Source organism: Chiloscyllium plagiosum, chromosome 12 (genome assembly GCF_004010195.1).
Source record: "Chiloscyllium plagiosum isolate BGI_BamShark_2017 chromosome 12, ASM401019v2, whole genome shotgun sequence".
NCBI classification, from domain to species: Eukaryota; Metazoa; Chordata; class Chondrichthyes; order Orectolobiformes; family Hemiscylliidae; genus Chiloscyllium; species Chiloscyllium plagiosum.
In genome coordinates, this window is record NC_057721.1 from 66878665 (window position 1) to 66903490 (window position 24826).

Sequence of the window (24826 nt, forward strand, 5' to 3'; positions counted from 1 at the left end):
TCTGAAAAATAGAACATATTTCCATTTTGGTCAGTAGAAAAGTAGTCTGACATTAGGTATTGCATCCCTCATGGCCTACCTGACAAATTGCACCAGTTTCAGCCTCAGAAGTACACTACTTAATACACTGATGTCTCATTTTCTGGATTATACACTCATCAAATTATGATGACTCTAAATAACTGTTAATGGAGATTGTTAGTAGCTAACAACAGATAGTGTGATAACAAGGCCTGGTGTGTGGGCTAGGGGTAGGGACATGGGAGAGCTCAAGCCCGAACGTTGCTGAGCTCGATACTGAGTCCGAAAGGCTGCAAAGTCCTGGGGGAAAATGAAGAGATGATTGGGTCTGCTTCAAATGTACAGAACACTCAAGACCACTAAAATAGGTTAATCACGAATCAGTGTGGGTCACATTTGTGTCCAAGAAATGAAGGTACACTAAACTACCCAGAATTTTTCATCTAAAGCTTTCAGTGACCAGCAGCCTCTTGAATCAGAAACATATGAATGAAGAGCAGAAGTGAGCCACTCAGCCTTTTGAGCCTGTTCCCCAGCTCAGTACGATCCTTGGCTGATCTGATTTCAACCTCAATTCCTCCTTACCCTGATCATCTTTCACCCATTTGCTTATCAAACATCTCTCTACTTCTGCTGTAAAAATATTCAACTACTCTATTTCCAGTGCTTTTTAAGGAAAGTGTTCCAAAGACTCATGACACTGCGAAAAAAAATTCTCCTTATCTCTGTTAAAGAGGCAAATTCTTAAACACGAGTTCTAGTTTCACCCACTAGAGGAAACATCCTTTTCACACCCACCCTCCCACCCCAGGATCTTGTTCAATCACGTTGCCTCTTACTCTTCAAGTTCCAGTGTTTAACCTTTGCTCATGAGACATAATTCTGGTGATTAGTCAAGGTAAAGCTTCTTTAACTATTTCTAACACTTTTCCATTGTTCTTTAAATAAGGAGATCTATACAGTATACTACACTAAATGTGGTCCCACCAATTCCCTGCAAAACGGAAGCATTACCTCTCTACTTTTGTTTTTAAATTGCCCTTGAATAAATGATAAAATTCTATTAGCTTTCCTAATTATTTGCCATATCTGCAGACTAACTTTTTGCAATTCTTCCACTAGGATACCCAGATCTCTCTGCATCTCCAAGCTTTTCAATCTCTCACCATTTAGATAATGCACTTCTGGCTTATTATTTCAGCCAAAATGGATAATTTCACATGCTCTTTCACTGTGTTCCGTTTGCCAGATATTTGCCTAATTACTTAATCCATCTAATATACCCTTGTATTCTCCTTATGTCCTCTTCACAACTTATTTTCTTTCCTATCTTTACATCATCAGCGAATTTAGCAACCATAACTTCAGTTCTTCAATGCAAGTCATTTATATAAATAGTTAAATGTTGAGAACAATGGTATTAATCCCTATGGCATACCATTTGTTACCTCTTGCCAGTCTGAAAAAGACACATTTATGCTTACTCTCTGGCTCCTGCTAGCTATCCTATCTTCTATCTATGCCAATATGTTACCCCATATGCAATAATCTTTAATGTGGCACCTTATCAAGTGCCATTTTAAAAATTAACCATAGTTCATCCACCCCTTTTCCTCAGCACATATTACTTCAAACTAATTTTGACAGTAGAATGATGGAACAGAAAGCACGATTTACAAATAAAACATTCAGGACTAATTTCAGAATGTTCTTAACACAAAGATTAATCAACAAACAGCAGACCACCTTTTGGTATGGTAGTGGAAGTCAAAACTGTGAAAGCATTTCAGAAGCTATTCGAGGACCTGATGTTGACGAAGGGCGGGAGTTTAAAAATCTAAATTAATGACTTAAGACAGGATGAAAAGCATTTCTATCCTGGCAACAAATATCGGAGCGGTCAATGACCATTGAAAAGTTAGTGAAAAGTTCCACTTTGAATTTTGTTATTGGATGGTGAAAGGAGAAGCTGCGAAGTTTACATGAAATTTTTCTTTAAAAGTAGAACTGACCAGTTTTATGCATTAAAGAAAATTACATTTGTTGCAGTCAATTAGACATGTTGCAATTTATTTACAATGATTTAATTCTGCCTTTTCTTACAGATGAGTACAAAAGCAAAGTCACCTGTGAGGGGAAAGCACTTAAACTGCGCTGTAAAAACTCTACATTGATCAACATCTATTCTGCAACGTATGGCAGAATGATGAATGGAAATAAGGCTTGCCCTTCAAACCTTAAACTGCCTGATATAGGTATGTTGAGTATGGGGGTTGGGACATCATTTTGCGGCTGTTCAGGACATCGGTGAGGCCACATTGCGAATACTGTGTTCAGTTCTGGTCTCCCTGCTATAGGAAAGACGTTGTTAAACTCGAAAGGGTTCAGAAAGGATTTACAAGGATGTTGCCGGGATTGGAGGGTTTGAACTATTGGGAGAGGCTGAATAGGCTGGGGCATCAAAGGCTGAGGGGTAACCTTATTGAGGTTTGTAAAATCATGAGGGACGTAGATAGGTAGGGTCTTTTTCCCAGGGTAGGGTAGTCCAAATCTAGAGGGTGTAGGTTTAAGGTGAGAGGCATAAGCGACCTGAGGGACAACTTTTTCATGCAGAGGGTGGTGTGTGTATAGAACTATCTGCCAGAGGAGGTGGTGGATGCAGATATAATTACAACATTTAAAGGCATCTGAATGGGTATATGAAAAGGAAGGGTTCAGAGTGTTTTGGGCAATATGCTGACAAATGGGACCAGATCAGTTTAGGATTTTTGGTTGGCGCGGATGAGTTGGACTGAAGCGTGTGTCTCCATGCTGTATCACTCTATTGCTCTATGTTATATGGAGCCCATTAAGAACATGGTTTGGTTCTTAATGGCTGCACACTGTGAACACTGAGGATAGAGTTTGAGAGTATAAATATAAAACCTTGAAAAACCCTCTTATTTGAAACTGATGTATTAATTCAGAATTATCCATGAACTTCAGCTGAAATCTAGACTTTATGAGAGGATTATTTTCTTAGTTGAAAGATAGACAGAAATTAGTTTTGTTATAAATGAAAATAATGGTGATGTGATGATCTTATGTAATTAATAATCCACAGAAATCAGTTCAAATTCCACCCTGGCCAGCTTGAGAAATTGGATTCAGTTTTTTAAAAAGTCTGAAAATGAAAAGCTTGTATAAAACAAAAAGTTGTCAAAACATAGTCTAAAAGTGCTAAATACCTGGTTCACGATGGACCTTTTTGGAAGGAAACCTGCCATCCTTTTTGGGGCTGGTCTGTATGTTACTCCAGTTTCACCTAAATGTTTGATATTCGAACCATCCACTAGCATCATCCAGGCAATAAACGCTGGCCTTGCCACTGATGCCCACATCCCAAGAATGAAATCTATGTAAGAAAACTTGATTATGTGACATGTATTGTTACAGCGGCAATATCACACAATCCTAGCTACGTTAACAAGATGGCAGTGACATCTCTGATTCAATTCTTTGGTCCCTATCATTTTAAGGGATGAATCTATCAAATCACTATCCAAAATGCCAAAAGCACTATCAACATCTATGTCCCCATTTTGTGTGGCATGGTGGCTCAGTGGCTAACACCAGGGACCCGAGTCCGATTCCTACCTCGGGTGACTGTCTGTGTGGAGTTTGCACATTCTCCCTGTGTCTGTGTGGGTTTCCTCTGGGTGCTCTGGTTTCCTCCCACAATCCAAAGATGTGCAGGTCAGGTGAATTGGCCATGCTAAATTGTGCATCGTGTTCAGGGATGTGTAGGTTAGGTGTGTTAGTCAGGGGTAAATATAGGGTAGGGGAATGGGTCTGGGTGGATTACTCTTCGGAGGGTTGGTATGGACTTGTTGGGACAAATGGTCTGTTTCCTCACCGTAGGTAATCTAATCTAATTGTTTTAATAAACATCTGGATCTTTCTGTGCCAGTAAGTTGATGTTATGTATTCTATTGGATCCTGATGGTGGTGAAGCACATACGACAATCATCTCATAAGACTGCCTGGAGGACTGTTACAGGGCTTACTGCCAGCCTAATTAGGATAGAACTGTTGAGCTGTGGTGCTGTTTGCTGCTTTAGGTGTATTCCACCATTTATTGACCTCTGAGGGATTCAATGGGATCAGCATTCTGCTCCTTCTGGTTGTACAATAAGGTGAGTAAAGAAGTTACTGTTGTGTGGCGGTCTCTAACAACCCCTTTAAAGGTCACCTGTTTACTGTGAAATGCCTACAGCTCAATGCACAATGCATCTGGCAGAGAATGAATGCCTGTCCATTGAGGTTATGTGGCGCACAATGTTATGTCTGTTCATAGGCACAGATGTATGCTACTGTTGTGCAGGGTATGATACAGAGAAGATGCTGATGTATTGGTAATGTCAATGGACTAATAAGCAGATCTCCAGGTTAATGTACTGGGGACATGTGATTGAATCCTATCCCTGCACATGGTGAAATTTGAATTCACTAAAAATCTTGAAGAAGAAAGCTTGCATTATGGTGTTAATTAACGTGAAAACCAAACTGATTTGCTGTTATCTTTTAGAGAAGGAAATCTGCAGTCCTTCCCTAGTCTGGCCTATGTGTGACTCCAGACACACAGCAATGTAGTTCACTCCTAATTGTTCACTCCAGTTGGTGGTGAAAAATAAATGCTGGCCTAGTCAACGATGCCCACATCCATAAAATAAATTTTAAAAAGGTAGTGCCAGTATTACATCCTCTAAATTCTATTCATACTTTCCAAATCAAGCTATTTCTCAAGACTAGTCAAGCCCTTGATAGGATATTTGCTTTCATGAAGACTTTTTGCCAAGACTACCATTCTAGTAGTTTAACCTAGTCTCTTGAATTCAGAATCAGTAACTGGATAAGTGCATTTGATTTGGCAGCGTTCAGTTGGATTTCATTTTAAAGTTACTTCCACGTGTGGTAACTGAGTTGTTTTGTTTGTGTTAGTAGTTTAAAGGAATTTCTGAGATTTGAACATGGCAAAATCTAAATAATTTTCCAAAGTACTCTGATTTCGCCTTGCAAAGGTTTTATTTTAAAGCTAACACAGTATGTGTGCTTAAAATTTATCTGATATATTATTCACTGAATGCATAATAGACCTATTCAAAAAGTAAAATGGATTTGTTTACAGAATTTGTTACAAGGGAGCTATTGATTTTGTTGAGATAATATTATATGGCACCCGACCATAAAATGATTCTGCTTGTATGAACATGAGTTCCAGGAATTTCATCATCAGACAATCCATAACTGAATAGCCTAACTCTCATGGTTAGAGGAAATGGCAGCAATGAGAGTAAATGGCCCATACAGAATTAAAAGTTGGAAACAATATATAATTTAATCAAAAGAACAGAAGCCAAGATGGCCTGCCAAGGAACTAAGTGTGAATGTTTGGGGCAACAGTTTTACAGTTACCTAGGAGTTACAGTAGGTTTCAATCTCTCTCACTTTGCCTGGGTAGCAATTAAGATAAGTAAGTCAGACCCAATGAGTGCCTGATTTTACTCAGAATTGGAAATATTTTGAAGGGGATCTCCTGATGCCAGGTAGCTGCGTATCAGAAGTTTAAATGTTCTGGGGAATCACCATACTGTTAGCACATCAGGACTTCCGAAGGTATGTCTGGTCTCTCATGATCTTGTGAATGGAAGATTTGGATTAGTTTGTCTTTATGAACATCAAGGGCACATTTGTATTGTAGTTACTGGTACAAGATCAATAGCTATAAGCATTAGTTTTTAACCAAGCAGCACTGCATTTACAGGGCTAGATTTGCAGTCCGTGGTGAAATAATGCCAATCAATACTAACCTCGAAGAAAACTGCCCACAAGGATCCAAAAACCTCTGCATGTAAACTTCCACTGTCTCAATGGCAGTTTGAATTCAAGTTAAAGGGATCTTCACCCATCCAGTAGCAGCAACGTCAGCCAGCAGGATAAGCAGAACAGTGTAGTGCTGGAAAATCACAGCTAGTCAGGCAACATCCAAGGATCAGGAAGATCCATGTTTCCAGCAGAAGCTCTTCATCATTCCTGAAGAAGACCTTTTGCTCAAAACGTTGATCATCCTGCTCCTCGGATGCTGCCTGACTGGCTGTGCTTCTTCAGCACCACAAACTTGATTCCAATCTCCAGCATCTGCAATCCTCACTTTCTCCAAGCAGGATGAGCAGCAAATCGCATTGACGTAATGGCACAGACAGCAAATCTGAAAGTAAACATCACTGGTTATCATTTTTAATTATTATTTCACAAGTTGCTGTGGAATATTGAATTGTGTATGGGCTTTCTCTGATTAGTTAAACTTTTGGCACATTTTAGCCCAATGTTATCTTGTGGAACACCGCTTTTATATATCATGAAATGATGGACAATCTCATGGTGGATGAGACAAACCATATCACAGACAGGATTTGGATGTTTGATGGAACCTATTTATAGCTGCAGTTATTCATAGAATCACAGAATCCCTATAGTATGGAAACAGGCCTTCGGCCCAACAAGTCCATACCGACCCTCCAAAGAGTAACTCACACAGACCAATTTCCCCTACCCTGTTATCCTATATTTTCCCCTGACTAATGCGCCAAACCTACACGTCCCTGAACACTCTGGGCAATGTAGCATGGCCAATTCACCTAACCTGGAAAAAGTGAGGACTCCAGATGCTGGAGATCAAGTATGTGGTGCTAGAAAAGCACAACAGGTCAGGTGGCATCTGAGGAGCAGGAGAATCGACATTTTGGGCATAAGCCCTTCATCAATTCACCTAACCTGCACATCTTTGGACTGTGGGAGAAAACTGGAACACCTGGAAGAAGCCCATGCAGACACAGGGATAATGAGCAAACTCCACACAGACAGTTGCCCAAGGCTGGAATCGAACCCAGGTCCCCAGTGCTGTGAGGCGGCAGTGCTAACCAATGAGCCACTGTGCTTGTAGAGTCAAGTCTTTGCTGATGTTCTTGTCCTGCTAAAATGTATCCTTCTAACTGTGTGAATGGTACATTCTTTAGGTTTGTCCAGAAGCTCCTTTTAGAAATATTTGATGAGTTAGGGAAATGATGAATTCCACAAATATTTCAGCTAAGTTAGCTTCAGTGAAATCACATTCTGTACCTTAGGCTGGTGTCAATGCTATGAATTAGTGGGGCTGTTGTCAGTATGACATGAACTCAAGCCTACCTTTCCTGAAATAGACCCGAACTTCAAATTGATCTTCACAAATCCAAAACAATATTCTAGATCTTTACATTCATCGTCAGAACTGCCAAACAGTTTTATCCTTCTCAGTCCTTCAGTGCCCAAAATGAGAAGTTTGACTGTCTGTTATCCTTTGTCAGTTATCTGTTGATCCATAAAGATCCTTAAAGTAAAATTCCTTCTTCAAATAACTGAAGTTCTGACAGAAGATTAATCGTGTGCCAGAGAATTGTTGTGTGTTTTCTTTTCAATTCCATTGTGCCTTTTATGCTCTTTAAAATGTCAATGTAAGAATCTGTATGGTAATGTAATGCTTTTCTGTGACTTGGTGTTGGCTTCTCTGCTTTCTTTGATATTACACTTTGTTGCCACTTCAATTGCAAGTGCATAGTAGCAGCTTTTTTTGCCAGTAGGAAACATTTATACCAAAAATAGGAGTGTTTTGTTTATTTTCATGCTAATTTGGGAGAAGCAGGGGATGGAATTGACTGATGTCTGGATACAGGCAAACCTTTTTTGAAAGTACAAATTAGGAGCAAAAGTTATTGCATTTGTCGGGGGGAGGAAACACATCTTTGGTCTTATTTAAGGAAGGATGTAATTGCAGTGGAGGCAATTCAGAGGAGGTTTACTGGATTGAAACTTAAATTGAATGTAATGTTCATGCATTGAAAGGGCTACCAAGCTTATTTTTAACTAATTTTTAGGATGTCAGCAAGTCTGGAAAGTCAAGGATTTATTGTCAAATCCTAATGTTCAAATCAATTGAATGAGATGTTAGACCATTTTAGGATGAATTACAATAGTATGAAGCTAAAGATGCATATGATCAAATTGAGCAAAGGTGTTTTAGTCAGGTAAACCAGGGCAGGACTTATATAATTAGCGGTAGTACTCTGGAGTGTTGCTTAACAAAGAGACTTGGCATGCAAGTGCATATAATCTTGAAAGTGGAGTCACAAGTAAATAGAGTGATGAAGAGGGTGTTTGACATGCGTGCCTTCATTGGTCAGAACATTGAGTATAGGAGTTGGGCTGTCATGTTCTGGCTGTACAGGACATTGATGAAGCCACTTTTAGAATTCTGCATAAAATTCTAGTTGCCCTTCTATTTGAAGGATGTTGTTAAACTTGAGAGGGTGCAGAAAAGATTTACAAGAATGTTGCTAGGACTGGAAGGTTTGAGTTATGGGGAGAGGCTGAATAGGTTGGGGCGTTTTTCCCTGGGGCATCGGAGGCTGAAGGGTGACCTTATAGAGGTTTATAAAATCATGAGGGGCATGGATAGGGTGAATGGCTATGTTCTTGTTCCTAAGGTTGGGGAGTCCAAACTGGAGGACATAGGTTTAAGGTGAGAGGGGCAAGATTTAAATAGGACCTGAGGGGTAGCTGTTAGACACAGAGGTGGTGCATGTATGGAATGAGCCACCAGAGGAAGTGGTGGAGGCAGATACAATTACAACATTAAAAAGACATCTGGATGGGTATATGAATAGGAAGGGTTTAGAGAGACATGGGCCATAAGCTGACAAATGCGATGAGGTCAGATTGGGATGTCTGGACAGCATGGACGGGTTGGACCAAAAGGTCTATTTCCATGCTGTAGATCTCTATGTCTCTAAGGCATCCCTCCTGTATAGACATTTGCGAACCAATTGGATTTTTAACAATTACCTTTCATCTTCATGGTCACTCTTACCAAAAGCAGCTTAAGTTTATGAGGCAACAGAAACAGTTAAAGTCAAACCACTGCTTTAAACCTGTACTGCAGGGCAAGCAAGCTAAAGGATAAACTTGGAGAAAACAAGTACAAGACTGATGTTGGGAAACACGTATATACGTGTATGAAATTACAGTGTCTGTAATATCTCCCAGGCAGAATAATAGATCTCAGATTTCAACACAAGAATGATGTAGTTAGGTCAAATCATTTCTTTCATCCAAATGTATCATTATAATTTATTGTAAGATATTTTTAGAGCTGTGCATTCTGAAATCCAACTGTATCTGCTGATCTTAGATAATGTGGAGGTCAGGTATAGTATTAAATAAATATGATAGCCTAAACCAAATTTCACTCCATCATTGTTAGAATTGTTTTGTTAAAGCTAAATTTGTTATTTCCAGTCACAGATATACAGTGATAATCTAGCAATGAAAATAAGCACAATTTTAGAGAGGAATTCATGGTTCGTGGTTGTCAAAGCTTTCTCTTATTTATTTGCAAACGGTTCAACATTGAAATGTTGAAAACATCCTTTGAATCAATAACAGTTATTGAATGGGTATCATTGTTTTAAAAAAAGAGCAGTTCCATTTTCTATATATGTTGCCAGAATAGCATCACATTAATGAAAAAAGTGGCCTTAGCTACATATTGTTTTGTTCTTGTCATTATTTAAAACCTAGTAAATTTACCTATTTATTGTCTGAGTGATAGTGATTAAGAATGGGATAGTTGTGGGGCCTCTTCCTACCTATTCATCAATTAATGTGTCTGGAAGCAGCAGGACTGCAGAGTTCAGATCTGATCTGTTGGTTACAGGATTGTTTAGCTTGGTCTATCACATGTAGTCTAGTCTTGTGGCTTCACTAAGTAGATAGCTCATTATTACCTATTTCTGCTCCTGGCATGTTCTTCATTGAACCACTATTGATCCTCTCGCCTGATAGTAATGGTAGAGTTAATCAGGTTAATCAGACACCAGTGGCTTCTGGATCCTAAGGCTTGCTGATTGAAGCCTAATGTTTGCGGGAATCCAATAGTGAGGAGGTAAGACATTTTTATCTTCTTGCTGTGCGGGTTAGTATAGGTTAGGTGGGCTTGGATCGGCGCAACATCGAGGGCCAAAGGGCCTGTACTGCGCTGTATTCTTCTATGATTCTATAAGTCTGGGGGGAGGAGGTGGTCAGAAACAGACAAGGTGGTGATGGCTTTCGAAGGTCATCCCCTTGCCTCAATCCATGCGTCTGATTACCCCCAGTTTGGGATAAGTGGAGGCTCCTCTCGAAGCAAGCAGGATGCCATAGTTTTGTCGTCAGGAAATGAGCAAGCTTTTTGTGCACCAGGGAGGCATGTGATTGAGGAGCTGGTGAATTAAGGCCCTTAAGTGACCATTAGCTGACAACTGAAGACCTGAGAAAGTCCCTATAGGATGTTGTTGCCAAGTATTTAGTTATTGAGTTGGTGCGAAGAGGGTGAGTATGTGTCCAGAATCAAATTGCTGCACTATTTCCCCTTCTTGCTACTTCCCTCACCACCTCTTGGGAGGGGAAAGTTCAGTCCAATGTCATCTCTGCTTGATCCCACAATGTGCTGTTTTGAGAAATTGTCTTAAACAAATTTCAGACCTTATCCACCTAACACTGCTGTCAATTTGATTTATCTGGTGTATTTTCGGTATTTGACCTTACTTCAGATTTACAGCTTCTGAAGATTTTTTTGTATAAATAGTCTTGAATCTCCGATTCAAAACAAGAAGATGACACTAGATAAAAAATTCATTCTGTCGCTATGCATTGAAGTAGTAAAAACGCCTCAGAAGATTTCTTCTGGGAAAATGTTCATGATTTCAATCAAGATAAACCACACTCAGCAACTAGAGGAGTTCTTACTTTATCATATCAGTTCAATGAAATGGACCTTCATGTCCCATTGTTCTGGAAGTTTAGTGCGGAGAATACTGCTTCAGTAAACAGCCAATTTTAAAGTATAAAATAATATCATAGAAGCTACAGATGTGAATCAAAACTTCAACTAATTGTAGAATTTCTACAGTGTAGAAGCAAGTCATTCGATTCATAGGGGGTGCAGTGACCTTCCAAAGAGCATCCCACCCAAACTCATTCTCCCCCAATTTTATTCCCTGTAATCCCGCATTTACCATAGCTAATCCCCCTAACCTACACAACCTGGATACTATGAGCAATTTAGCATGCTCAATCCACCTAGCCTGCACATCTTTGGACTGTGGCAGGAAACCAGAATACCCAGAGGAAACCCATGCAGGCACAGGGACATCATGCACACTCCACACAGACAGTTGCCCAAGGGTGGAATTGAACCTGGGTCTCTGGCACTGTGAGTCAGCAGTGCTAACCACTGGGCTATTGTGCCACCCGAGCAACTGTGCCACTCCTTGCTTCGGTCCATGCATCTGATTGACCCCAGATTGGGGCAAGTAGAGGCTCCTCCCTAAGCAAACAGGTTACTATGGTTTCACAGACAGGAAACTAGCCCTACTAATGGTCTTGCACTTGTCTCCAGAGGTCATACGACCTCTCCCTTAAAAACATATGAACCTGACTCAGATGTCTTTTATTAACCAACAGTGTGGAGGAATGCAATATTAGCACAGGAAAACTAATTTACTTATAACATTATTTTAGAAAACCATATTTATGTTTCTGCATGCACCAAAACTTGGCAATTGCTGGGAGGATAATAGCTATTTGTTAATTGCCTGTCTCCAAGAGACCATAAATGGATAACAAAATATAGTGCACTCAATAGTATTGAGGCATTGTTGACCTAGATTTTGCTCGAGTCAGGTATCCTGCAGAGTAACCTATTGATTAGACTTTCCAGCACACTTTCAAACTTCCCAAGTAATCATCTTATGTAAATTGTCAGAAATAAGACTTGATAATAGTATGGTAAGGTCAACCAAACACCTTGTACCTTTATGAACAATGGGGCCAACAATCACTCAGAAGTAGCTTTTTTGTCACATGTTCTCAAATGTGTACAGTGAAAAGTTTACAAGTTGTCACTTATGATGCCATCTTAGGTACAAAGGTGCCAAAGTATAGACTCTTCAGTATAAATTCTTAGTGAAAAGAATAAAGAAATAAGAAGTCCAGCATTACAGATCATAGGAAAAAATTTAGAAAATAAAAAGTTCAGAATAACAATCCTTCCAACCCAGTCCACTCAAGCACCTCACCTCTAATCCATGCTAGGCCTTGAATCCAGACCACACCAGGCTTCATCTCAAGGCTGGGAGACTGCTCTGGAATCATGGTGAGGCTGGAAATCCACACTGAGGCCACACTAGGCCAGAAGACCGCCACACTGGGCCGCCAAGAGACTGCTACGCAATAACTAATATCAGATAGAATTGAGAAAGAAAACAGAGAAATGATTGAATAGGAAACAGAATCAAGTTAGGTGCAGAAAGGGGCGTATTGAGGCAGAGAAGAATTGGAATAAGGACCGGAAAAAAATAACATTGAAAGAAAAATCTTCAATAAAGTTTTTTTAGATTAGATTACATTACAGTGTGGAAATAGGCTCTACAGCCCAACAAGTCCACACCCACCCATACCCCTACATTTTACCCCTTACCTAACACTGCGGGCAATTTAGTATAGCCAATTCACCTGACCTGCACATCTTTGGACTGTGGAAGGAAACCAGAGCACCCGGAGGAAACCCACGCAGACAACATACAAACTCCACACAGTCAGTCGCCTGAGGCAGGAATTGAACCCGGGTCTCTGGCGCTGTGAGGCAGTAGTGCTAACCACTGTGCCACCATGCCACCCAGTTTAAAAATCTCCAACAACAATTTACTATCTGTAGGAATGATTTTTTTTCTTGATAGGCTGGAGGTTTTGGGTAGTGTCACAAAATATTTTAAATTTTCAAATTTAAAAAGTTACTTAAGTTATTAAGTAGCAGAACTCATTTCTGGGATAAATTAAATTGGCGGTTAATACAGAAATGTGACAGTCTCCTGAAACATTGAGGGCAATTTACTGTTTCGCATGACCAAAAGTGAAATAGTACAAATTCTTCAGCAACTCATGAAATTCACAGTTCATGAGTATCTTGTATATTCCGGTGAGAAGGAAGGACTGTAAGAGGAGGGATAATCTGCCATGGGTGTCTAAGGAAATAAAGGAGGCCATCAAAATGAAAGAGAAGGCATACCAAGTGGCCAAAAACAGCAGGAATCTAGAAGATTGGGAAAACTTCAAAGATCAACAGAAAGCCTCAAAAGGAGCTATAAAGAAAAGTAAAATAGAGTATGAGAAAAAACTAGCACAGAATATTAAGACTTCAAAGAATTCAATAAGGTTTGTGAGGCACGACTTGCCCTTCACAAAACCATGCTGACTATCCTTGATAGCAAATGTTTCTATAAATATATAAAATGATGAAGAGTGGCTAAAGTAAATGTTGATCCTTTAGAGGATGAGAAGGAGCAGTTAGTTTTGGGATATGATGGAATGGCTGAGGCACCGAACAGGTACTTTGCATTGGTCTTCACAGTGGAGGATACTAATAACATGCCAGTACGTGATGAAGAGACGAAGGTAAGTGTGGACCTGGAAACAATTATTATTATGGAAGAGCTAGTGTTGGGTAAGCTCATGGAGCTAAGGATAGATAAGTCTCCTAGCCTTGATGGAATGCATCCCAGGGTACTAAAAGCGATGGCAGGAGAAATAGCAGGCGGACTGGCGGTAATTTTCCAAAATGCGCTGAACTCTGGGGCAGTCCCAGCCGATTGGAAAATAGCAAATGTGATGCCACTGTTTAAAAAGGGAAGTAGACAAAAGATGGGGAATTATAGACCAGTGAGCTTAACCTCTGTAGTGGGGAAGATGCTTGAGTCTATTATCAAGGAAGAGATAGCAGGACCTCTCCAAAGAAATTGTCCCACTGTACAGACACAGCATGGGTTCACGAAAGGCAGCTCATGCATCACAAATCTTTTGGAATTCTATGAAGGCATTTCAAGCAAGGTGGATAACGGGGACCCAGTGGATGTTGGTGTACCTAGATTTCCAAAATACCTTTGACAAGGTGCTACACGTGAGGCTGCTGCATAAGATATTTGAGGAGAAGGGCTTATGCCTGAAACGTCGATTCTCCTGTTCCCTGGATGCTGCCTGACCTGCTGCGCTTTTCCAGCAACACATTTTCAGCTGCTGCATAAGATAAGGAGGCATGGTGTTAGGGCTAGAGTATTAGCTTGGATACAGGATTGGTTGACCAACAGGAAGCAGAGAGTAGGGATAAATGAGTGCTATTCTGACTGGCAATCAGTGTCTAGTGATGTGCCTCAGGAATAGGTGTTGGGACCACAATTATTTACAATTTATATCAATGATTTGGAGTTGGGGACCATGTGTACAGTGTCAAATTTTGCCGATGACACTAAGATGAGTGGCAGAGCAAAGTGTGCCGAGGACTGTGAAACTTTGCAGAGGAGCACAGATATATTGAGTGAGTGGGCAAAGGTCTGACAGATGGAATAGAGTTAATAAATGTGAATTCATACATTTTGGTAGAAATAACAGCAAAATCGATTATTACTTGAATGGTAAAAACTTGCAGCATGCTGATTTGCACAGGCTTCCTGGTGCTCTTGTGCATGAATCACAGAAGGTTGGTCTGCAGTTACAACAAGTAAATAGGAAGGCAAATGGAATTTTGTCCTTCATTGCGAAAGGGATTGAGTTTAAAAGCCGAGAGGTAATGTTACAGCTGTACAAGGTGCTGGTGAGGCCACACCTGGAGTACTATGTGTAGATTTGGTCTCCTTACTTAAGAAAGAATGTACTGGTACTGGAGTGGGTGCAGAGGAGGTTAACTATGTTGATGCCAGAGTTGAGGGGATTGGTTTATGAGGAGCGACTGAGTAGATTAGGATTATATTCATTGAAATTCAGAAGAATGAGGGGGGATCTTATAGAAACATATAAAATTATGAAGGGAATTGATAAAATAGAAATAGATAGGATGTTTCCACTGGTAGGTGAGACTAGGACAAGAGGGCATGGCCTCAAGATTAGAGGAAGCAGGTTTTAAACTGAACTGAGAAGGAAGTTCTTCACCCAGAGGGTTGTTAATCTGTGGAATTCCTTGCCCATGGAAGTAGTTGACGCTACTTCAGTAATTGCTTTTAAAGCTAAAGTAGATACTTTTTTGAAAAATAAAGGAATTAAGGGATATGGTGAAAATGAGGGTAAGTGGAGCTGAGTTCTCAAAGATTAGCCATGATCTTACTGAATGCTGGAGCAGGTTCGAAGGGCCGGATGACCTACTCCTGCTCCTAGTTCTTCTGTTCTTATGTTTTATCTTGTCAATGCCACATATGGCTGGATAACTTGCACACTGATAATGACAATTGCTATTGAACTTGTTGCTGTTTCAGCAGCAAAGGTTTTGTCATGTCACCATGCACGTTTCTTTGATTTTATGAAATCTGCCAATGTTCTTTTTACTAATTAGGAGCAATATTTCCTTACATTTGGTTTCAACAAGCTGCTGATTCTGTACCTAGTTCTGCTTATTTTAAATGCATAAGTAATTTCTCCATTTAGTAAAGAGAAATTATTTATCCTGAGATATGTCAATCAACACAATTTGCTTCTTTGAAATTATTGAAGCAGGATTAGACAGATGTCCAATACCTCTGAAATGAGGTGGAAGCATAGCCTGGGATGATACTTGAGCATCAAAAATATTAGCTGAGCATAATATCTTGGAAGACCTTATTAATCTTATTAAATTAGAACAGAAATTGATTACTTGAACTTGGTAATATTTTGTATCTGAGAAGGGTGTGGTTGAAATGTGACAAGTTAACATGTATCTTTTGTTGGAGTTTTGAGGAATTATCAGTAATCTCGTATGTCTAATCAATGGCACTGCAAAAATGTTCAGTTAAAGGATTCACATTGTTAATCCGTAATATACTTTGTCAATGATATTGTTATTCCACATCAAATCTCCAACAGTGGTTCAGGCATTATTACACAAATGCTAAATACTAATGCATGCATATGAAAACATGCCGGCATTTTCAGAACTTTTCAGAATTTTTGGAGACTTCTGTCATGGGAATGTTATTAAATCTACTGATTTTTTTTTTTAGCTCTTTTAATGCGTTGCTTATTCCGATGCATCCCAGATTCTTAAGAGCAAAGTCATTGTCCCCAGTAGTTATTAAGATATTTTATAATCAGCCAGTTCAGAGATGTTATTACACACCTCTGAACCAGATAGGTCTTGAAAACAGGAGTCCTAGCTCAGAGGTAGCGACAGTACTACTGTGCCACAAGAACAGATACAGAGGAACCTCGATTATCCGAAGGTCATGGGAGTATTTTGTTTGGTTAATCAAATTCTGGATGATCGAATGCTGGATAACATAGTTTAGTCAAGCATTGGGACCTTGTGATCTTGTCAGATAACCTGATATTCGGATAATTGAATGCTGGATAATCACGGTTCCTCTGTAGTTGTTAAAAGTCCTATTTTTAATTAACCTTACCAGTTCCAATCCAATTTTTGACTACTGTATATACTCAAGTAATAGTTGATCTCATTTAAAAGTCAACCCCCTATTTTTAGCCAAATAACCTGGAATTTTCCAATTATCTTATGTAAATGTCGACCCTAGTTCTTCACAGATAACAGATCAACATTTATGAGTCAGTGCACCGGCCGTCACGTCCCGCTCCAGCTTTCCAGAATACCTGGTAAAAACAAGGACTGCAGATGCTGGAAACCAGAGTCTAGATTAGAGTGGTGCTGGAAAAGCTCAGTAGGTCAAGCAGCATCTGAGGAGCAGGAAAATCGACGTTTCGGGCAAAAGCCCTTCATCAGGAAGGGCTTTTCTTTCCAATATACCAGCTGTTTTACTCCTTTCCTGGTATTCCAGTCAGCTGGCTGTTGTGTTCTGCTCTGCATTTTCAGAGTTACCATAATTCATTTTTTGTCCGTTATTCATTTAGAGATCAGTTGGGCTTCTGCTAATAATGCGGTATGAACTTTGACGGGCATGAGTTTCAGCCCCTCAAAAGTAGCGTCCATGTTATAGTCGACCCCATAAATTTAACCTTAAAAAATAGTCAAAAACATTCAGCTATTACTCGAGTCTGTATGGTAATAATTGAATCATTTCAGATATTGATACAGAAAATCTAAGCACCACTCAACATTGCATAGTATTCTTTTGCGATTGATGTACAATGGGCTTTACTTTAGTTAAAAAAAACTTTATCACTTAGGTCAGAAGATTTTTATTTACTATTTTTGCTAATTGGCATTTGCTAATTCTACTCTAAACCTCACATCATCTTGACGTGAAACTATATCACCATTCCTTCACTATCATTGTGTCAATAACATGGAATTCTTTCCTAACAACACTGTAAGTTTACATACGTAAGATGGAATTCAACAGTTCAAGTAGGCAGCCCTTTGATACTGTAGTTAGGTGTTTATCTTTCTGTCTAAGCTCACACAACAATGTCAGGGTCTTCCATCCTTTATGAACATCGAGCTAAAACTGGGGAGAACAGTTGTGGAAAATTAGATGGGGCCAATCTTCTGTGGTGTCCTTGTCACTTTTCCCATCAGTGCCATCCGTTTGAGCAGTCATGTTGGGATGATCTTAAAATGCCAGAAATGCTGATATATTTTTTCCATGATTTCATTTGTAGCCAAATTAGGCATAATTCTGGTATGCAGCATTGGAACAGATGACAAACATTTAAATGATTTCCTTTCTGAGCAGTCAAATGCATAGGTATAAACACAGCATTTCTTCCAACAAAATAAAATGCAGTTTTTGAATTTAGGCTGAAGAATCTCTAAGCTACTGGAAGACAGCTTCCACTTCACTCCTTGCAGATTTTGAAAAGCCCACTGAAATCATACAATCGTTTTCTTGGGCCAACATCAGCCAGGGTTAGGAATGCAGTTTTATAATGGGTGAAAGTTCCATCTGCAGTGGAAATGCATCTCAGTTGTACCTTTGTAGGAAATTGAGGCTTGAATAATTGCAGACTATTCACCCATAATGAGAATCATAGCTGGAATACGTCATGCTCCTGTTTATTGATGTATCAAATTAATGCACATTTTGAAAAGCCTCACAGAGAACATTCATAATCAATAACTCTGGTTGATTATTTCTTTCCCCTAGAAAGGTGGTAAGACAAATTAATGTATTGCCAAAGCTAACTCAGAATAGTCTTGCAATTCAATCTCGTCTTTATCCCACATGACTCATTTTCAGATTGGACAGCAGACTTTTTGAAAGAGCTATCAAAGGATTATTTGAGCTTAAAATATTTAAAAATTTCTTTTTAAAAGGAAACCCCTGCTACTTAGATTAAGGGCTATGTTGTCTTTTTCAATCCCAAAATATAAAGAAAATACCAAACAAGACTACCACAATGTTTTTGAAAAAGATCCTACTGTTTCTTTATGAAAGCAAGGAACTTGAAGCTGTATCCTGCTGTCTTTATTCTCCTTATACAATTGGCTGTCACTCACCCGAATACAAGGCTTTTATTTCTCTCTGAGAAGTCAGCAGTTCAGTTTTCTTGGAATTCAGTGCTGGTAAGCATGTTACTAATATCTTTGTAGTTGACAGGAAAGCATTTGTTTATGCAAAATATTTCTGGCACTAATCGAAATCTCAACGAGAATGTTCTTCAAAATATGCTGAAAATTTGCAAATTATGAAGTCATTTTTCAGGTACTAGTTTAAAATGATGCCAATTTATTTAATGTTAATGTTTATAGAGCACCATTAGTTTAATGGAATTTTGACTGGCCAAATCATTGCAGTTTAACTCTGGAGAGGAAGAAAGATAAACGGTAGATATCCAATCTTGCTTACAGTTATTTTCCATTATTTAGTTGTGAATAACACACGGCAAAACTAACCTTATATACTTCAAAAATTTTTGTTTTCCTTGTTATCGTTGTGTTCCTTGCATGTTGTGAAATATTCCAGTGAGGCATTAAACTAATGGCATAAACAAATAAATTCCTGTCAGAAGTGCATATTTTATGAAGGAACTACAGAACTTGCAGCCATGGCTGTTGGCCAATACATAGCGTGGTTAACATTGACTGTGATATCCGATTCTCAAACTGACTTTCACAGTGTGAGCTAACCTGGAGATCCTTCTCTCTCATCAAAGCTAAACAAGTCTTCCAGCTTCGTTTAAACTTTCAAAACCTTGATCTCTTCAGTCTGGGCATGAGTTCCAACCCTTATTTTACATGCTGCGCATTAGAGACTGAGGGTGGGATCTTCTTTGCCTGTAACCAACATGGGCAATGGTGAGTCAGTTGGGAAAATATGACAAGATCAAAAAATGAGATTTTCGACATTGAAACTGAAAGTTTGATTTTCCATTCACTAAGAATCTCACTAGAGATGAACGGAGGCTTATTTGTATACATTAATATCTCATTAATACCTAATAATGAGAACTCCTCCCCCAACGTCAATGTGGGTGCACCTACAGCACGTGCACTGCAGCAGTTCAAAAGGTAGCTCTCCACCACCTTCTGAAGGGCTATTAGGGATGGAAAATAAATACTAGTCCAGTCAATAATATCCATGCAGCATTATCAAATTTGGAAAGAAACCTCACCTCATTTATATGCAGTTTACTATTTTCCCAGGAGCAAAACTAGATGGCGAGCAGTTCCTAATATGAAATTCTGAGCAGGTGTCTAGCAATCCAGCTTGCTGCCTGCTTCAATGGACCTCCAACTTAGCTAGCAGTCCCCAAAAGTCCAGAAGTTTGAAACGGCCTAAACAATCTTTCTAGGTGCAGCAGTGTTTCACTTGTACCTCCTCCAATCATGTGTATTTTATTCACTGCACCCAATATGGCTCACTCTACATTGGACCACTTTGCAGAACACCTCCAATCCATGCACAAGCATGCTCCCAACCTTCCCCAGGCTGGTAATTTTAACATAACGTCTTACTCACGTGCCCATTTGTCTGCTTCAGTGAATCAAATTGCAAACTGGAAGAACAGCATTTCATCTTCAGACTAGGTACCTTACAACCTTCTGGACTTAATATTGAGTTCAACATCTTCAAATTGTGAATCCACCCTCATTCTGTCCCTTTCTTTTAGCTTCACTTGTTGCATTCTGTCACCATGTCCTCTCTCCCCTCTGAGGAGAAAGTGAGGACTGCAGATGCTGGAGATCAGAGTCAAAAAGTGTGGCGCTGGAAAAGCACAGCCAGTCAGGTAGCATCCAAGGAGCAAGAGAGTGGATGTTTCGGGCCTCTTTCTCCTCCCCCCCCACTCCAGCGGGACTGTCTGTTCATTCCAGTCTAGCCAGGCAGGAGGCTGGGAGAACACAGCAGGCCAGGCAGCATCAGGAGGTGGAGAAGTCAACGTTTCAGGTGTAACCCTTCTTCAGAACTGAAATGTTGACTTCTCCACCTTGTGATGTTGCCTGGCCTGCTATGTTCTTCCAGCGTTCTGCCTGTCTATTTTGGATTCCAGCATCTGCAGTTTTTTTTTGTCTTTAACCTTGTTCTTTCCAGTCTAGAAGTTAGATACACCATTGGTTTGCCATTCTCACATTCTGATCACTTAATTTGAACTATCAACACTTTTCTCCCTCAGCTTTCCAACCTCCCCTCCACTATTGCATAAATGCTGCCCTTCAGTACTCCACATCAGCTCTAACGAAGATTCATGTAGATATGAAATGTTAGCTTGCTTTCTCTCTGTGGATGCTGTGATCTCCAGCGGTTTTTGTTTTCAGTGCAGATTCCAGCATCTGCAGTAATTTACTCCTATTTGATGGCATGATTTGTTGCCTCAATATTAATACAGGTCGTTCTGCTAATGTGATTCGCTGTAACGTGACTGACAAATTGGGACTGTTTCTAAAGAGCAAACTTTTAAAATGCATGTTGGCTGTAACATGATTACATCACCAACAAGTTTAAACGCTGTTTCTAAAGTATGATTTTTCTATGATGTGAGGTTACACAACAAAGCAACCATTGCATTATCGAGAATTACCGGTATGGGAAAGGGAAACAAAAATCAAAATGCTAACAGTTGAAATCTTTCCTAAACTATCAAAAGAATTGTAACAGCAGCAGCAATTATCTACACTCCAATGCCCCTTGACAAACACATTATGCCTTTATCAGACTTTAATGATATAATTGGGAACATAGTCCAGTGGCCATGCACACACACCATTTACAGGCATTCACTGCCCTAAGACTGCCTTAAATAAGTAATTGAAATAATCTAATGATGCATAGCCTCACTTAAAATTTACATACTGGCCAACTTTATCAATTAGTCTTAAGACGTTTATTTTGAATCTTTGATTAGCTATTTGCTAACTATATTTTTATGTAAAATCTATGATATTTATCAATTGATAGTTATCAGCAGGATATGAAAAATAACAAACCCAATGATTCATTACTAGAATTGACACCACTGTCTCTCAGCAGTCAGGCGTATGGAGATTGGTCTGGTTATCTGCCTTCCCATTGTTTTGAAATCTATGAATTTCCAAGTTAAAAATCACACAACACCAGGTTATAGTCCAACCTGTTGGACTACAACCTGGTGTTGTGTGCTTTTTAATTTTGTACACCCCAGTCCAACACTAGCACCTCCAAATTATGAATTTCCATGAGGCATAGGACAAACAACTAAGATCAGGATGAATAAGAAATGGATGTTGGAGCAAATTACTACAGATACTGGAATCTCGACTGCAAAAACAATGCTAGCAGTCAGGCAGCATCCATGGAGAGAGAACAAGCTAACATTTCCAGTCTAGCTGTTATTGTTTTACAGAGATAGGACTCTTTCAAAATAATTCAGGAAATCATAATTCTTATGTTATCTCGAACAAAGGAAATGTTCTGCTTTTATTTATCTTGTCTCTGATGGGAGAGATAGGAGGGAAGCATCCACATGGGCTAATTCAAGTAGGTAGAAGGTCATATTTTGTAACCATTTCTTTTTAGGTCTTTCTGTACCAAAAATGGTTCACACCTCAATAGCTTTCGCTTGGACTACAAAAACGTATTGTTGCTGCGGACTAACAGCAGTCCTGATAACTTGCCCTTTTTAAGACATTTTCCTTCTTGTATGTGGGTAACCTAAGAACTCAAGAAATAGGAGCTGGAGAAAGCTGCTTCCCAAGCCTGCTCAAACACTACATGTGTATAATCTCCGAGCTCATCATGACCTTTTTTTTTGCCGTTTGCCTATTTCTCTTGATTCCCTCCATGTACAAAAAAATATATTGATCTCAGTCTCTAATGGTTAAGTGTTGATAGTTCTCTGGAGTAGGAAGTTCCAATAATTCGTAAACCTCAGAGTGAGTCCTAACTTCAGAGCTTATCCTGAGACTGTAACCCCAAATTCTACACCCTCAAGCAAGGGCAAACAGCCTTTCAGTATGTAAAGCACTTTATCAAGCAAGCCTATTACAAAACTCCTGCCGACAAACTAGTAAAGTGGGGGGGGGGGGTGAGACCCAGAGAGATAGTGAGGGAAGATTTCAATCTGAGACATGAGCAGTTGAGAACAAAGGCGAGTTAAACAGTCAGGGCAGGCAGGGACAAAGCAGAGAACAAGGTAGGTAAATTAAACTGCATTTATTTCAATGCAAGAGGCCTAACAGGGAAGGCAGATGAGCTCAGGGCACGGTTAGGAACTTGGGACTGGGATATCATAGCAATTACGGAAACATGGCTGAGGGATGGGCAGGACTGGCAGCTTAATGTTCCAGGAAGGACAGAAATGGGGGCAAGAGAAGAGGGCGAGTGGCGTTTTTGATAAGGGATAGCATTACAGCTGTTCTTAGGGAGGATATTCCTGGAAATACATCCAGGGAAGTTATTTGGATGGAACTGAGAAATAAGAAAGGGATGATCACCTTATTGGGACGTATTATAGACCCCCTAATAGTCAGAGGGAAATTGAAAAACAAATTTGTAAGACGATCTCGGTTATCTGTAAGAATAATAGGGTAGTTATGGTAGGGGATTTTAACTTTCCAAACATGGACTGCCATAGTTTTAAGGGTTTAGATAGAGAGGAATTTGTTAAGTGCATATAAGACAATTTTCTGATTCAGTATGTGGATGTATCTACCAGAGAAGGTGCAAAATTTGACTTAATCTTGGGAAATAAGGCAGGGCAGGTGACTGAGGTGTCAGTGCAGGAGCACTTTGGGACCAGTGACCATAATTTTATTAGTTTTAAAATAGTGATGGAAAAAGATTGACCAGATCTAAAAGTTGAAATTCTAAATTGGAGGAAGGCCAATTTTGACGGTATTAGGCAAGAACATTCAAAAGCTGATTGGGTGCAGATGTTTGTGGGTAAAGTGAAAATGGGAAGCCTTCAGAAATGAGATAATGAGAGTTCAGGAAAGTATATTCCTGTTAGGGTGAAAGGAAAGGCTGGTAGGGATAGGGAATGCTGGATGACTGAAGAAATTGAGGGTTTGTTTCAGAAAAAGAAGGAACCATATGTCAGACATAGACAGCATAGATTGAGTGAATCCTTAGAAGGCAGTAGGAGTATACTTAAGAGAGAAACCAGGACAGTGCAAAAAGGGGATATGAGATAGCTTTGGCAAATAGAGTTAAAGAGAATCTAAAGAGTTTTTAGGAATAAATTAAGGACAAAAGGGTAACTAGGGAGAAAATAGGGCCCCTCAAAGGTCAGCAAGGCGGTCATTGTGGGGAGCCGCAGGAGATGGGGCAGATACTAAACAAACATTTTGCATCAGTATTTACTGGGGAAAAGCACATGGAAGATATAGAATGTAAAGAAATAAATGGTGACATCTTGCAAAATGTCCATATTACAGAGGAGGAATTGCTGGATGCCTTGAAAAGAATAAAAGTGGACAAATCCCCAGGACCTGATCAGGTGTACCCTAGAACTCTGTGGGAAGCTAAGGAAGTGATTGCTGGGCCTCTTACTGAGCTATTTATATCATCGATAGTCAGAGGTGAGATGCTGGAAGACTGGAGGTTGGCTAACGTGGTGCCACTGTTAAAGACAAGCCAGGGAACTATAGACCAGTGAGCTTGACATCGGTGGTCGGCAAGTTGTTGGAGGGAATCCTGAGGGACAGGATGTACATGTATTTGGAAAGGCAAGGACTGATTAGGAAAGTAACATGCCTTTTTGCATGGGAATTCATGTCTCACAAACTTTATTGAGTTTTTTGAAGAAGTAACAAAGAGGATTGATGAGGGCAGAGCAGTAGATGTGATCTATATGGACTTCAGTAAGGCATTTGACAAGGCTCCTCATGGGAGACTGGTCAGCAAGGTTAGGTCTCATGGAATACAGGGAGAACTAGCCATTTGGATACAAAACTGGCTCAAAGGTAGAAGACAGAGGATGGTGGTGGAGGGTTGTTTTTCAGACTGGAGGCCTGTGACCAGTGGAGTGCCACAAGGATCGGTGCTGGGCCCTCTACTTTTCATCATTTACATAAATGATTTGGATGCGAGCGTAAGAGGTACAGTTCGTAAGTTTGCAGATGACACCAAAATTGGACCTTGGAGTGCAGGTTCATAGCTCCTTGAAAGTGGAGTCGCAGGTAGATAGGATAGTGAAGAAGGTGTTTGGTATGCTTTCGTTTATTGGTCAGAGTATTGAGTACAGGAGTTGGGAGGTCATGTTGTGGCTCTAAAGGACATTGGTTAGGCCACTGTTGTAATATTGCATGCAATTCTGGTCTCCTTCCTTTCGGAAAGATGTTGTG

The 24826-nt window shown here is 39.8% G+C and overlaps 1 protein-coding gene across 4 annotated transcripts in view; it reads left to right on the forward strand.

The window, feature by feature from the left end:
- The window catches only part of LOC122555375 (protein eva-1 homolog C-like), a 145182-nt gene that overhangs the window by 78250 nt on the left and 42106 nt on the right, over positions 1 to 24826 (forward strand). For all 4 annotated transcript variants that reach the window (XM_043701325.1, XM_043701326.1, XM_043701324.1 and 1 more), the window contains one exon: positions 2127 to 2276. In XM_043701325.1, the coding sequence (XP_043557260.1) occupies positions 2127 to 2276 (150 nt within the window). The remainder of the gene's footprint in view (positions 1 to 2126; positions 2277 to 24826) is intronic.